General features: G+C 41.6%; 1 protein-coding gene across 4 annotated transcripts in view; it reads right to left on the reverse strand.

Annotated features, from left to right (window-relative positions):
• MCC (MCC regulator of WNT signaling pathway) overlaps positions 1–15856 on the reverse strand; it is a 193050-nt gene that overhangs the window by 8076 nt on the left and 169118 nt on the right. For all 4 annotated transcript variants that reach the window (XM_038124871.1, XM_038124873.1, XM_038124872.1 and 1 more), the window contains 3 exons: positions 12008–12214; positions 10957–11054; positions 798–920 (listed from right to left, as the gene is read on the reverse strand). In XM_038124871.1, the coding sequence (XP_037980799.1) occupies positions 798–920; positions 10957–11054; positions 12008–12214 (428 nt within the window). The remainder of the gene's footprint in view (positions 1–797; positions 921–10956; positions 11055–12007; positions 12215–15856) is intronic.

Here is a 15856-nt window from a genome sequence, read left to right on the forward strand (position 1 = left end):
CTGGTAAAGAAAACTGAACGTGGTTCAAAGAGGCAGATGGAGGTTGCTGTTGATGACCTCTCATACCACTGTTTATGAGTGAAGATACCACAACATCAGATGTGATTTATTAAAACACTGCATGTCCAGAATCTGCTTAGAAAGTCAAGGAGTGATTTTGCATTTTTCATTTTAAAGAAGTAAGATTTACATTCAGAGGATGGCATCTTGTGCCATTTGCTAGCTGTTGAGTAGCTTCTGTGCCTCCACCTTGACTGGGTTGGAAAGCTTGAGATGGGTGCTGCTTCTCACCACAAAGGCTTTTAAATGCAATTTAAGGAAAACCACATTGTGAGTCAGAGGCTGCTTGCAGGAAGGGCAGCTGCAGTCCACCATATTCCTAGGCCATCCAAATACAGTACAAGAAAAATGCCCTGAGTGAGCAATGGAACTTTGGTGTCATTATCCAAGACAGTTTATTAATGAAGAGATTGGAGCCAAAGAAAAGGGAGGAGTTAAAAACAAAGTAACAGATTCATTAATATTTTTTTGTTTGCTTTTTAAATTGTGCCATCACTAAATTGAGATTAACCTATTTCCCTGCTTTCTCTTTTTAACTATGTAGTTGCCAGTGGCCTACATTAGAGGTTTATACCTCCCCCTTCTCTAACTATAACCCTGGAGTGTTGACATGTGGATGGAACAATGGAACATGAGGGTCCTGAAACTTCTCATTAAGGTAAGTGGAATATTAGTGTTTTGCAAGAACACAGCAAAAATAAACCAATAGTGCATCCATCTGCTGGTAGATCCTTTACCTGTTTGCCCTTTTAAGGTCATTAACAAATTCTGCAGACTGCTGATGTCTGATTTCACTGCTCTTTGTGAGTCTCTCCAAAGCACTCACTAACTCTTGCACTCTTCCTTTCAGTTTCTTCTCCCTGGATCAGGAGAAAAGGAGGTAGAAAACTATTTTCAAAACAGAAATAGTACTTCAGCTTGGAAGTGTATCAACAATTGTCCTGTGCTGGGTTGACATGCTGCAAATATTTTCCTTACGATTATTAGGATAATACAAGAGGCAGTTCTTACATTAAACTTTTCTGAAGATTGGTATTTATAACATTCACCATTTTAGAATTCAGGATCAGAGAAAGAGCAGACAAAAGAGTAAACTAACTTCTCTGGCAGATCATGATGCTGTATGCATTGAATCACATTAAGAAATAAGACACATAAATAGCTAATACCCGTACTTACTTACCATCTCTAAATCAAAAGCTAATTACATGAAGTGTGACAAAATGGAAATAAGGTATCTTATCATTTTCACATTACAAGTATCTCTATGAGGGAAAGAAAAAGTGAACAAGATAGAAGTTCTGGGCAGGAGCAAGCATTACAGCTGGGGGATTAAGCCGGCTTTAAAAAGAATTTCCTAGGTAAGCACGTGGCCCGAGGCAGGTGCTTCTTCCTGGGGAGCTCCCTGCTCCAGAGGTAATGGCTGATGCCTGCTCAGCCCACTCCTACACACACATGGGACTGTTCCAGAAGCTTTCCTCTGTGACCCAAACTGTGCACAGATAGCCCAGAGAAAAAAATTGTAATATTTGGAAGGGGGTAAAAAAAAAAAGAAAAAAGAAAAAAAAAAAAGGGTGTTTTAAGAATGACATGGACGTGGGCTCAACTGCGACACAGATTTTGCAGCATCAAATCTGACATGTGGGAACTTTGTGTGTTTACAAGGAGTCTCTGCTTTGCTGCCTAGAACCACTCTACAGCGATCCACCTCTCCCTCCTGCTTTGTTGCAGTGCTGCTACACCAGTACACTTGTTTTCACCTCAATAACAAGACAACTGCCAGCTCCCATATAAGCCCAATGGGAATGAATACTGTGAAGTTTGTGAAAGCTTCCCCAGCTCTGCAGAGACCACAGGGATCCTCCTGGAATCCCAGCTCAGCAGCCTGCAGTTCCCAGGAAGGCCTGGATATGGCAGCCTTTTATCACCAGAGAGAGGGACAGCGCCCAGCTCCAGCAGCAACAGAAGGGCTTTCACAAAGTCACCTGGGGAAATACTCCAAGTTAGCAGTCTATCCCAACAGACTCCAGAGCTGAGTTACCAGCCAAATTAAAAAGGACATAAGAGGGCCCTTGTTGATGAAGAATCATCAGTATTCTTTGTATATCCCTTCACTGAAGGAACATGCCCTCTGCTTTCAAGTAACCTCGCAGTTAGAAGTTCACTGCCATCCATCCCAAGTGTAAATTTTAATTTTTATATTCTAGCTCAGCAGTCAGAAAGGCTTAGCACAGTCTACAGCCAATATCTGTTTTCTTTTTTTCTATCTGAAAACAGGAAGGAAAAGAGCCAGAGCACAAACAAGAAAAGATCAGATGTGGCAGAGGCCAGACCGAATGCATTAGTGGCACTGCACTACTGATGTGACAGAACAAAGTGGGGTAAATTTGGTGCTTCTCTGCTCCATTGGCTGCTACATCCAGAGGCTCTGGGGAAGGCTCAGTAGCACCATTTCCAGCATGATGACCTAGTGTGAACAGCAAGTCCAGTGGAATAAACATGCACAGTGTTTAGATGGGCAGAGAAATCTCGAAATCGTGTGAGGTTGATTTAACATCATGTCCAAGAAAAGGTATCACTGTAGAAACGCTTCACACAGTCCCATGTGAAAGAGCCCTGTAGAGCCACAGTTCACTGCAGCTAAACTCCTTCACACACATCTGCTGTAACAAGAGCTGCATGGAAAAGAAACACAGTAGAAAGACTTTGAGGACTTTTCATGCATGGTAAAGTTTGGTTGCTATGGTGACTGTTACCTGATAAAACAGTGATATCATCTTCTGTCTGTTTTTCACTCACACCTTTCAACCAGCCCTGTTCAGCCTGAACTCAGCTAAACATCAAGATGTATTTCTTACATTTGGTCTAAAACATCCTTGATGCTTGTCAAAGACACAGAGACAGCAGAGTGGTAAGCACCTGTTCAAACTACTTTAAACAAGTTTCAGATGCCAGTTCTGAAACTTCTGAACCAGGAAACAGTGGGTAATACTTCAAATCTATAGATGACTCAAATTTACAGTAGCACCAGTAAAATACATGTATTTCTTTTGGCTTTTCGTGATGTCTTGAAGTCACTGAAACACACTAAATAATACCTACTCAACCTCAATCTCATGGAAAGCAACTGGTGGTTTGTTGCACATGCTGAAATATTTCAAAAATCTGAAAAAAATAACACATAGGGATCTACTTTTACACCCTTTTACAATTTTAAAACTGCCTATCTAAATATCTTTACCTCAAGAGACATTTCAGAGAACAAGTCACACCTGAGGAGCCATACACAGCAGCAACAGCAAATGCAGAGCAAACACCTTGGGTTACTCTGGGAAATGAAGATGCACAGGGTTAATAACTATTACACACTAAAACATGTAAGGTTTTCCCCAGGGTGCTGCATCTTCTGTTTGAGCAGCAGATGAGAGACCTGAGAGCTGTAGGTCACAGGCTGGTAGGAACCCTGTGCCTCACAATGGTTACTCCCCCTGCTTCCCTCAGTTTCTGTCACTGATCACCTCAGTTTGGTCAGAAAGAATTGTCCACACTTGCTTCTTTTCAAAACTGACTGTGTAGTTAGGCAGTGAATAGGAGCTATACTGAATCCTGAGGTGTTGTCCTAAGGGGATTTCCAGCACCCACAGCACTTCTCTGACTGCCAGATGTGAAAAATCAGCCACTACAGGGCTTAATATGGCAGAATATTTTCAATATTGCATATGAACCACGTCTCTACAATGAGAACATGTCGAAATTGCCAGGGATGGAACACGTTGAAACCAGGAATGGAACTGCACTCATGTAACAGATATATGGAACACCCTACTGATGTAGGCACAGCCTGCTGCTGCCAGAGAGTCTTCCAGAGCCCAAGATCCAAACTCCCATGGAAGCAGACACACCAAACTCACACTGCTATTGTGCCTCAGGGGGGTAACACAGACTTCCGTGTACCCCAAGAAAGCACTCAGCTGTGTATTTTGATGGGAAGAGGGAAGGAGAAGCGAGTGTTTTTCAGAGAACACAAATTCAGTGAGCCCCTGACTCCCACTCTATTGGAACAGCTCCTCCTCCAACTAGCTACTGCAAGCTGGGACTGCAGAAAACACAGCCATGACACTTCACGCACACAGGAAAAATGAGCAAGTATTCCCAGAAGAGGGAACGGCCTGTGATCTGAGGGCATGGCTCACTTCCAGCACAAGGCCTCCCTGCTGCTGAGAAGTCAGCTGGGGAAATCCCTGACTGCTCCCTTTCCAGGGAAAAGCTCAGAATGTGTGTATTCAAAGCCTACAGCCTACAATATCCACTAAAAACACTATTTTCAGTGAAATGCTTAATATGCTGGTAATAAAGGCTTTTGTCTGGTATTTTCACAATCAAAACACTCAGTGTTGCATAGTGGTTTTAAATGACTTTTTGTTTCAGGATGGCTAAATAGGAAGGGGCTAACTGGTGTTCTCTGGTTTCAATGCTACCACTTTGCAGAGTGGGGAATTCTGCCAGGGCCATAAAGGAAACTGTTTCTGTCAATTTGGCCTCCACACACTGACACCATGTTTCGCACACAGTAAGGTAAGCAAGGTCATACCACCTTGTATTTTCCCTCCTGTCTGGGCTTTTCCAGACATGTTCAGGTTTCATGTGCTAGAAGTCTTCCCAGATTTTCCTGCTCTTGCTGATTTCATTGAAAATTCCCCAGTGCTGCAAACAGGAAGCTGCTCTTCTCTGGCATGCAGAATGTTGATTTTTCTGCTCCTGGCTTGGAGTGTACCCAGCTAGCTCCCCTTCCCGTGAAAACTACCCCCCCCCACCTCTGCCCTGGGGTCATGAGCACCACAGCTCTTGCCAAATCTGAAGCAAAAGAGGACCAATGAGCTCTCTTCAAATGAAGAAGTAAGAAACTTTTCTATAGCCAGGCAGAGAACTCTTGCCATCCCTAGGGCACATCTTCTTACCCATCAAAAAAGATCTGCTGTGGGCAGATCCCTTCAAATCCTGGCCCCTCCTGAGGAGTGAGATGACCAGGTTCAGCCCAGCACCTGCCCTGAGCTCAGCAGGCAAAAAGCCCTGATACAGCGACACCAGCAGCAGCCAGCCCAGGGGGACAGAGAATTCCTGTCAGAGCTATCCGTGCTGGAAGAGCAGCCCCAGGCCACAGGGGTGGAAAAGGGGAGGGAGAGAAAGCACCTTCTGCACGGCCTCTATTTTGAAGGGAAGGCACACACCTCCCATTCCACACTCCACTCCACTCCTACTCCTTCCCTGATATCCTCCTGTTGTAGCGAACTCAGCACCATCTCTCACTCCCCTCTGACTTTTCCAGTTGAACAGCTGACACATGATTGTTTTTCCTAGGCATTTGACTCCTCTCCTCTCAGGAGATAACAGCTGGACATTTAAAAGGAATCCAGATAAATTCTCTCTTCACCAGCAGTCTAAACTAACATCTTACATCAGGCTGGCATGCAGAATCCCCAAGCTAATTTGAATGCACGCTTGTCTCATGGGTCTGACTTGGTCTGCTAAGGGAAACAACCAGAATATAATAAATGTTCTGAAGAGGCAACAAAGTAACACTTCACAAATGCCAAGATAGCCACCCTCTTCAAATGCTATGTCTTCCTGGTTCACCTGCTGAAGCACCACCCGTGCTTGCCAGCTACCTGTGCACAGGAGGCCTTTCCCAACTGCAGAGGGGACAGAGGGTGCTTCAAAAAACACTTTGCTGGAGTAAAATACTGTACTGCACTTTTGCTGATTGCCAAGATGCTCAGAACAGCTCTCAAAAACCAGACAGTACCACAGGCATGTGTTACACCACCTGCAGTGGGGAGACAGGCCAGGTGTGGTCCTGAAGCAACATACTGGCAGCAAAAATGGAGAACAGCCCTGGAGGGAGGCAGCAGCATGCCTGCTACACTCACTGTTCAAACCTCCCACCCAGCTTTGTCAGCCCAGCCTGGAAGCTCTCCAGACCTGGAGCTATTTGGAGCTCCCTGTGATGATCGTATCGAAGTGCATAGCAGCTCAGCAGTTCAGATAACCACAGGGTGGTAAGAACTACTTACCATGTCAAAAATGGAGAAAAAGACAAACCAAGGCTGTCTGTGAGGCATATGGTAAAAACAGTTACTCAAGGTGCTTCTAAGGAATCTGTCCCTCGTATCACCATGAGTCACTTCTCTTCCTGTGAGAAGGTATCTCTTATTGGGACTCTCCAGAGGGATTTCCAGAGACAGGCCATGCCTTCTGAAACCCCCTGGAAGCCAAGGGGAAACCACAGCAGGATACTGCAGTCACAAAAAAGAGACATCTGTGAAATTTGCAATGACTGCAAGCCATGCTACTGTCTGGCTTTCAAATGCCTTAGAGTTGCTTATCTCCTCATTTAATTGGTGTGGTAACAGGAGAACAGAAGTATGCAAACACTGACAGAAAGCAGCAAGATGCATCAGAAGGTCCAGAACACAAACCTCTGTCTCTCTCCCCTACTTTTACCCACTGCATGTTTGTCCTGTATCTTGGTCAAAGAAAAGTCTAAAGAGTAATTTTAAATATGAATGGTTATGATATGATTTAGGCATGTCTATTTCCATTTCTGAGACAGCCTTACTGTGCTCAGAATAGGCCTGAATTTCAATGATGACATTTACTGACTGCTGCTATCGTGAAACTATAATATATATATATAAGGTAAGCACTTAAAAATATGCAAGGTTAACATGCCATCACATGGAGTTTGTGGAAATTTAAAATAAAGGAAGCTGGCTTGATTTCTCTCACTGACATTGTGTCAGGAAGCAGTCACTGCCATGCCTTGGCCCAGTTTTCTATTGAAAAGTTTGCTCTCTGAAAAGAAGTTTGGCACAAAACACAGTTGCAGTCTTCAGACAGGGAGGTAAGAGTGCAACAGACATTGTAGTGTCTCAATAGACACCATGAAATTAAGGCAATAGGATGTGTTTTTCATGTCTTACTAGAAATACCTGCAGCTTCCACTCCAGAGAGGTGGGACCACAGCTCTGTGCAAAATGTACATTTCATTAACAGAAGAGCTCTTTGCCCGTCCTACTGATAACTACTCATTTTCTCTCTCCACAGTGACTTCACAATTAGTAGCATCACTCACTATCTCTTAGTTTAGAAGTCATCAGGCATGGTAAATACAAAGCTCCTTCGCAGTGTTGCCAGCTGGCAAGTCACTCTTTTGTGAGGGAGATACTGAAACATGTCTAGACTGACACGATTCACATAATCCTGCACAGCCATCAAGGATCATAATTTTGTGCCAAATGATGATGCAGATAAAGTCTGAACACAGTGTAGTTACAAAGCCTGCCATGGTCCTTGCCTAGTACTGCTAGATCCTTCCTGGCCAAGCATTTTAATGATTTATAAATGGTTCTCTAAATGTATGAATAAAATACAACTCTACACAGACAGAAAAGCTATCAGCAGCTGAAAGTACAAGCATAGACCACAGGAGCACCTCAACAACCAAAACATTTGTAGCAAGGTTTAGGGAGAGGAAGAAGTTTCAGTCTTGCCAGCTTGGCCTTTTTTAAGAATGAAAGTAGAAGAAAGTATCTTCTTAATAGAAGAAAATATCAGTTCTATCATCATTATCATCAGCCTTCTAAAGCAGAATGGAATTCTTACTGCGTCCCTCCTTCCACCTGTAATGCATTTGCCTGCATTAATGCATAACCTGGTATGTGTCTACTGAGTTACAAACTCATACAAGTCATGTACAGTGCTTCCTGCCCTGCCCCAGCAGAAGAGAACAAACCAGCAAGGAAGAGAACTGATTTAAGGTCTTCCCTCAGAGACTGCATCCCATGTCTGATTTTGGGGTATTCAACCAGATTCTGTCTTATAAAACTGGCCTCTGGGGCAATCATCAAGGTGTCAGCATCAGGCCATGAGGCTGCTGAGAACACATTTCTACCCTCTCAAGATTAAGGTATTTCCTGCCAAGAAGCTTGTTTATGGATGTGTCAGACTCAAGAAAGAAGAGGCTTTGTGCCCATTAAAGCACTTCATCATTCCATTAAGAAAAGAGAGAGGGAAAACCAAAACCGTTAAAGGCTCTGGCAGAAAGTGTTTATGTTTGGCTGGAATAGGATATGTCTGAATTAGTGAGCTTAGCCTGCAACACCAGAAATTGATGTAACAGATGTAGCTTTAACAGCATGGTACTTAAAAATAATTTACATTTCTCCCAGTTAGCATAGTGACCATGTAAAAGACAAGTGAATTCTGTAAAAAGCTGGTAAAAGAGGTTTTAATGCTGAGCGCTACTACAGGAAATCCTGAGTTGTTCTAGAACAAATATGTAATGACACAACAGATGAAGAACTGCTTCTGCCTTCAATTTCTGCTGATGGGCACTACCAACAAAACTTTCACAGCACACTACTGGACTGCAGATTTACAAAAATATCCACATCTGCAGTGAGAAGCCAGCCTGGCTCTGTGGATGAGATTGTTCTGCTGCATGGCCATTTGCAGACTATGAGCAAATGAATGCTTCCAAACAACACCAAAACCCAAACCGTAACATTGTCCTGCTGTTTTATTTGGGTTTCACTCTGTTTCAATTAACTGAGAAGAACCTGACAATTTAACAGCAACAGAAGGACAGAATGGGAAAGCAGCAGAGAGGGGAGCAGCCAGAGCTTTAGTCTCTGTAATGATGGGATAAGGAGGGGACAGGAAGCAGGGCTGTTGACTGGTATCACACGCTCTGATAAACAGACGCAAAACCAATAGATTTCTGCTCCTATCCTTGCACAACTGTCGTCCCCTGAACCAGTGCCTACTGCACGGAGAAACAATCGGGAGGATCAATTGCTGGACATATGCACCAATTGTAATCCTGAAAAACTCCTGAATGCTGGCATTTAAATACTGCCTCTGGACCACAGAGCATGATATGCACTTGTTTCACATTTCCCCACACCTGCAGCAAACACCACTACTGGGACTAATACCATAAATTTTGTATTCTGATCCTACTTCCTGGTCGAGGTGAGTAGGATGTACTTGCAGAGGAGAAAGGACTGTGATAATTTTTAGAATTCTTTTGTGGACTTGCAATGATCTAAATATCTGTGATATTTGAGGACCCATTTGTCCAGAACAGCAGTTAGGTACTTTGGCTATTTTTTAGCATAGCTGTGGCTAAACAGGTTACAGTAAGCTTTCTCCATGTGCTAGACAGACCTTCAACTGACTTGGAGAGACAAGACTTCAGGGTAAGGAAGGCTAAGCATTCAGCCTGATCTGGCTGGCACACTGATTAGGGAGAAAAATGCCCTGTCCACACAGCTTGCAGGAACTGTGCTTGAGCCCCACTTGCAGCAGCAATCACATTTAGTACAGCCGTATTTCCATTACACAGAGAGCCTTCACAATTTATGGACAGTTTAATCCGATTATTTTTCTTCTCCATTTCTGCCTGACAAACTGTACTTGTGAGGCTCTTGGCTGGAAATCCATGCTAATCAACTTAAGGCCCAGTAGATAAAGCAAAGTTGTTTTCTCTGTGTTGTCAGCAAACCACATTTCATAACTACACTCAAACTTCTGTTAACTAAGGTCATTGGCATCTTCTGAAAATCCAGGAGCAAATAACTGGAGCCGGAAGAGCAGCAGCTTGAGTGAAGGGAGAAAATGCTGGTGGAGCACCTCACAGCAGTGAGCAATGTGGGGTATACAGGGGAGGCCAATGGCTCTCTGCAATGTTTATGTGAATTACTTTGCTGATGGGTTTTATCCACCCACACACAAATGACAGTTTTGATTATTTTACCCATAGAATTTTGTTCCCTGCATCATGCAAACTAAGTACTCAGCAACTGCCAGACTACTAAGCAAATGGTGTGAGATGTATTGATTCTGCAGTGGTAATGATCTTACATTTTCACATAATGCCTTTCAGGCTTAAGTGTCCCTAGGCACAGCACACGTTGCACCTATGAAAAAAAGCACCTCAGGAATGAAAGACCAGAGCTGTCTGAAAGGACATTCCACCATCAAAGAAGGTGCAAACACCAGTAAAGCAAGACACACTCTTCCCAGCCAAAATTCTTAGCAGCATTTTGGACAGGTTCTAAATACAAGAACCAGATTAGATACCAGACAGCCATTTCTTGGTAAAGGTGGAACAAGTATTGAAACCATTATCGAAATTACGAATTTCTTTGTCATTAAGTTTACCACATAGCTCGTGAAGGAAAAACTGCTGCACAAACAAATATCTAGCTAATGTTTAACTGTACTGAAAGCTTAGGCTTACAACCTGGCTGTTGATAAAAGCTGTTTGTCAAGACATCAATTTTCTCTCCCATTGGAAAGCTAATGACTCACACAATGTCATTTGTAATTCAACTGTGGCTCCACTTACATACTCAGGAGGCAAATGGAGAATCTGAGTCACCAAAATGCCTGCAATTCCCACTCCTGTAACTCCTACCCAAATTTTAACCTGCAGCCAACCTTCTTAACCAAAGATCACACTTCAAATCCTGTCTTTACTAAGCATTTTCTTTACACACACCAGAAATGTGTCATGTCACTATTCGATGTCTCATACTCTTGCCTGATAGTGGTCACATTAGTGCCATTTTGAGGGTTTCTTTTATTTCTAAAATTCAACTGAATTCTGGAGAACCTCAAGGAGAACAGAGTTAAGCACCACGTGAAAGCAGCTAAAAAACAACAGCAGGAGAGAGGGGAAAATTAGGAGGACTTTGATAGTTTTCCTTCTCACAGGACAAATCTGTGATCACTCTTCAAATCACCTGAGGGCTGGAGTGAAGGCTCAGAAATAAACCTTTCCCTGGACCTACAGGACAAGTCCTGACTCTGGTGAGGGGAAGCTGTGCTTACCTCCTGAGTGCATTTGTCAGCTCAGCAGTCAGTTCACTCTCACTGTATGGTCTCAGCTCAGCAAGTGTTAGCGGTGTTGCGGTGCCATCACTACATTCCTGGGAAAGGAAGAAAAGCCACTTGATTAGAAATTACTGAGTAATGGGAAAATTCTGAAAGTCTCTTAGTTCACAGCTACTTTTAAAATGAAGGTCAAATAGACTACACAATGCTACAGCAGCATGACACCAAGGCAGTGTATCACCACACCAAGAAATGGACTAAATAGATTAATACTTCACAAATGCCTCTAAATTTTTTAAACCACCACAGCTCATCAACTTGAAGAAATCTGCTACTGTGTGCAAAACTGCCACTGCCTTCCTTATATTTCTTTTGACACCACACAGGAAACAAAGAGGCACTGGGACAAAGAAATTCAGATGATGTATTGCCAGACACAAGGAAGTAAGACGTTATGTCTTGGTTTTTGTTTTAAACACATTATTGACATTTTCTGGGGACACAGCACTAAAATAAGACAAAGTTTTCCAAGGTATTTCTTTGCAATTTATTACTGCAAATGCATAAATCTGTTTATTCTGCATTATTTTGCATTAAGGGGAGAAGAGTCTTCATTCTCAAATTATTACAATCTGACTTGGAGAAAGACATTGTCATTACAATGCCCTAAATGCTGCATAGAAGTGAGTGCTAATGTTTTCATGTTTTGTATTTATGGGAGAATGGCATTTTGCTTAGACTCCCTTCCAGTGTTTCCAGTGAGTGGCAACAGGCAAAACACATGCTCAACCATAGCAAATTGTATGTCTGGCAAGACTGGCCTTGTGGTAGTCCTCAAAACACCCTTATTTTAGCCCATGCCTAACACCAATTCTGCTAAGTCCTGAAGTCACAGCATGGAAGGAACCACCTCACAACTGGGGAAGAGAGAAAATATCTGCATACAGACAAAATAAGAGCATGATTTACATGCTAAAGACTGCAATAGGGATGGGAAAGGTTTAATTAATCCTGTTTACAACTTTGGGAATGTAGCTTGACTCCCAACCTTGCCCAGTTTGTCTCTACTTCCACTGCTGGTTGAGCTGAGAGACCTCATTCTCTGCTCTTTTTGTTCTTCCACTTCAGACTTCAAGTGCTCAATGTGGACGAGGTAGGCCTGCTCCTGGGCCTCTCGAGTGCTCAGTTTCAATTCCAAAGCCTTCTTCTCCTTCTCCAGCAGGTAAAGCTGTGCCTTGAGCTCTGCCATCTCTTCCTGTTGAAGAAACATTGTATTATTGCATGCTGCTTCATGGGACCGAGTACCTCATGAAGATGAGGTTAAACAAGATTTTCATCCACTCTTATAACCTAATGGCTCTTTTCATTGAGAAAACTATCAACATCCAGATGACTTTTAATAATCACATTGCATATTTGTCAAAGACCTGTACATCTTCAGTCTGAGTATGAGCCATGCCCAGCCCTTTATCATCTTCAGGAATAAGCTCAGAAGCAAAATTAGAATTAGACTATCAGAGATCTGAGAGAATTGCCACAGCTGCTGCAATTTCTCTGGTTCTATCTACCTTGTCCTTCAGAGACCCTTGTCTTAAAAGCAGAAGTGTATGAGAAGTGTAGGACTTTCAAACACCTCCCTAAAAGCAAGATTTCAGTTACTTATTGATATGCAAGAATTAATCTTATTACAGTGGAAGGGGTTTGAGAGACCAGGACCTATTCCCCCGCCTTGTAAGACCAGTCTCTGTGGTAAAATGAGTTACTTCAAAAAGAGCAACTGAGTATGACACCATCAGAAGTCCATTTATAATTTCCCTCCCCTAGGTGACCAGAATCCCAAGCACACACAACTTGAGTTTGACCAAAAAATGCACTCATTTATTTTCTTCCCTAAATACAATACAGAGGATGGACTTGATAGGAAGAAGCTCAGTTCTGAGAGAGCTCCTTCTTGCTTCTGACAGGGCTGTCACCTATTTTAACACAATGTCTGCTGCCCGGGGACAGACCTCTGTTTTAACATCTGTCTGACAGTGGCTGGGCGGAAATTTAAGAGCAGGGCATGAGTGCAATGACCCTTCTTTAAGACATGCTCCAAAACTCCTGTGAAAAGCAAATGATGGATTATTCCTGAACCAGAAGGCTCTCTGCGATTAACAACACTTCAGAAATGTTTCTTGTACGAAATGCCTAGTTATTTTCTATAACCAGAAAAATCCAATATGCACAAAACCTTTAGAGAGATAGTACTAATACATAATTTACATTTTGTGCTTAAAACCACCACTAAACAAACAAAAGACTGGCAAAACAAACAAAAAATCCCAAAAAAACAAAAAACTCAAAAAAAAAAAAAAAACCAAAACAAAAAACCCCCCAACAAAACAAAACAAAAAAACCCCACAAAAAACCAACTAAACAAACAAACAAAACCCCCCAAAAATAAAAAAACCCAAAACCTAACCCAGAGTCATGTTTTCACTGTTTGGCCTGCCTTGCACTTAATGGGTGAATACTAAGTTCATGCAGACATTTTCTGCATTACATTTCTCTTGTTCACTGTGTAAACACCTCTGAAAGACAGAAACTTCTTGTTGTATGGCCAGCCTAGGAACAAGTCACTATTTGTTTAAAAAAAAAACCCAAACCAACCCAAAAAACCCCTAATCACAAATATAACAGAGGTGTCTTGCTTTATCATTCAAAAAAAAAAATGCTGTTCATATTTTAACCATTTTTAACAAAGGTTATAAAAAAACAAATCTTTACACATACTTAGACAAACTTTTTATTTTGAAGGGGATCTAAATTCCTACCAAAAATTTGCTGTCTGGATTGAGAGAAAGCAGTGCACACAGGTGTATCACAGTTACAACCATCACTGGCTTTTTCAGAACCATGCAAAAATAAAATCCCTCTCTTAAAAACCCTGAGGGGCTTGGAAAGGTTTGTATGAGCTTTAAAGTCACTGTTTTTTTCATGCTTTATTTTATGCTTGTTTGTGAACTGAAGGTTAGAAGCACAACCAGTTTCATTCAATGTGGTTTACACAAATTTAGTTGCTATGCAAACTTACCATTAATCACCTCTGTCAACAGTAAAAAGTGTAAGTAACACTGACAAATAATGATGGGGAAATTTTGTTATAGGAGTTGAACTGGTCTGGATGGTCTGATATACTCAGGTGTATGCATTTAACTTCTTAAGCCTCTACTTCTTAAGCCATTAATCTACTTAGCCTTCTTAGTGAAGGCTGAGAAGTAATTTGAACAGAGTATTTTGACACTTGTATGAATAAAAGATACTTTCAGCTGTCTGTGTGGGATGGTCATGACAAGATCTTTCCTGGCTAGAGGATGAAGCTAGGCAAATTCAGCCCAGAAATAAGGGACATTTATTCCCTAAAATAAAAAGGTGTATTTATCCACTACAACCATGAATCTGTGGAACAGGTTTTTCTATCATGCAAAGATTTTAACTTATTTTATTTTCATAAATTTTTTCTTTTTTTTTTTAATCCAAGCTCAAAATAAATTTGAGGATCAATGTTAAACTCCTTTTTTTTTGAAGACAGTAAGCTTAGATCATCATATATGAATTCAGCAGTTTGCATCCAATTCCAGAAGACCTATCACGCACCTCCCATATGTTACTTTTCTCATGTCAAAACAATGTGACTTGGAAGTAAAGAAGCAAAAACCAAGAGGGGAAAAGTTAAAAAACTTGTGTCAGCCAGTGTCTTACAGAGGCTCACAGAGAAGGAACAGGAGGGAATGGAAAAGTTGAAGATGGTTAAAAATTTGAACTGCAGTTGAGGATTGTGGTATGGACGTATGGACCCATGCAATGCGTGAGGCAGAGTGGCAGCAGCCATTTTTGGAAAATTCAAGTAGTTCAGGTTTACTCAGAGAGTCAATATGCAGCAATTTTTTTCCATGAAAATATGTTTTCTAAAGATTGGATCTAAATTTAATTGAAATGACAGTGCCACCTCTGTATACTTACTATTTCCCTGTTCTTCCAGCTACAGGTTGCTGGGAAGCATTTTTGCAGTTTAACACACCTGCATCTTCAGAGTGTGAGCACAAGTGGCATTCACTAAATGAAACCCTGAAGGAGGTGGTAGCACGTGTCCCTCTTCTACAGGACTGCAGAAGATTTAAGACAATCCATGCAAATTCACAAGCTTCAGGTATCAAATCCAGCAGTTATTCTGGGACTAATTAATTTAATATTGAGGGATATTTTGTACTTACAGTCATACTATTATCCTGGTTTTGGGCAAAAACTTGAATGAAAATTAAAAACTTCTGATTCAAAATAATCAGAAATACCACAGAATTCTCAAAATCAAAATTTGTATTCCATTTGGTCATGCAGGACTCTAATATGGCAAAAAGTTTTTAAAGTTACAAAAAGTCATGGAGAACCACAATAAACAAGGTGGGATGTACCGGCCTTCAGAATTAAAACAAACATCACAGCAGATAAATGTCATGCTCTAGTTAACTGTATTTCACTATACAAATCTGTAAGAGCATGGAGGGCTGTAACAAAGGTGGACAATGGAATTCTTAACATTTTCCACCAAAGACTGTAATCTCAAAGCACATCATAAGCAACATTATCAACATCTATACACAAAAGAGGAAAAATTATCAGTATAGAAAGCTGAGACTTCTTATCGAGATTAAGTCCTTTGAAATGCAGAAAGGCTGTAAACCAAGAATTATTTACACCCATCAGAAGTAATCTCCTTGCTAACTGGGGCATGACAACAACTGACCTCAAAGCAAGACTACTCAATGATGACAAACTGTGGAGGAGAATGTATTTGGAAACATGACTAATTATTGCTTGAAGCAAAGAATTGAATTTTGTAAGAGTACTGGCAGAC

The sequence above is a fragment of the Motacilla alba genome, chromosome Z (assembly GCF_015832195.1).
Source record: "Motacilla alba alba isolate MOTALB_02 chromosome Z, Motacilla_alba_V1.0_pri, whole genome shotgun sequence".
In the NCBI taxonomy this organism is placed as follows: domain Eukaryota; kingdom Metazoa; phylum Chordata; class Aves; order Passeriformes; family Motacillidae; genus Motacilla; species Motacilla alba.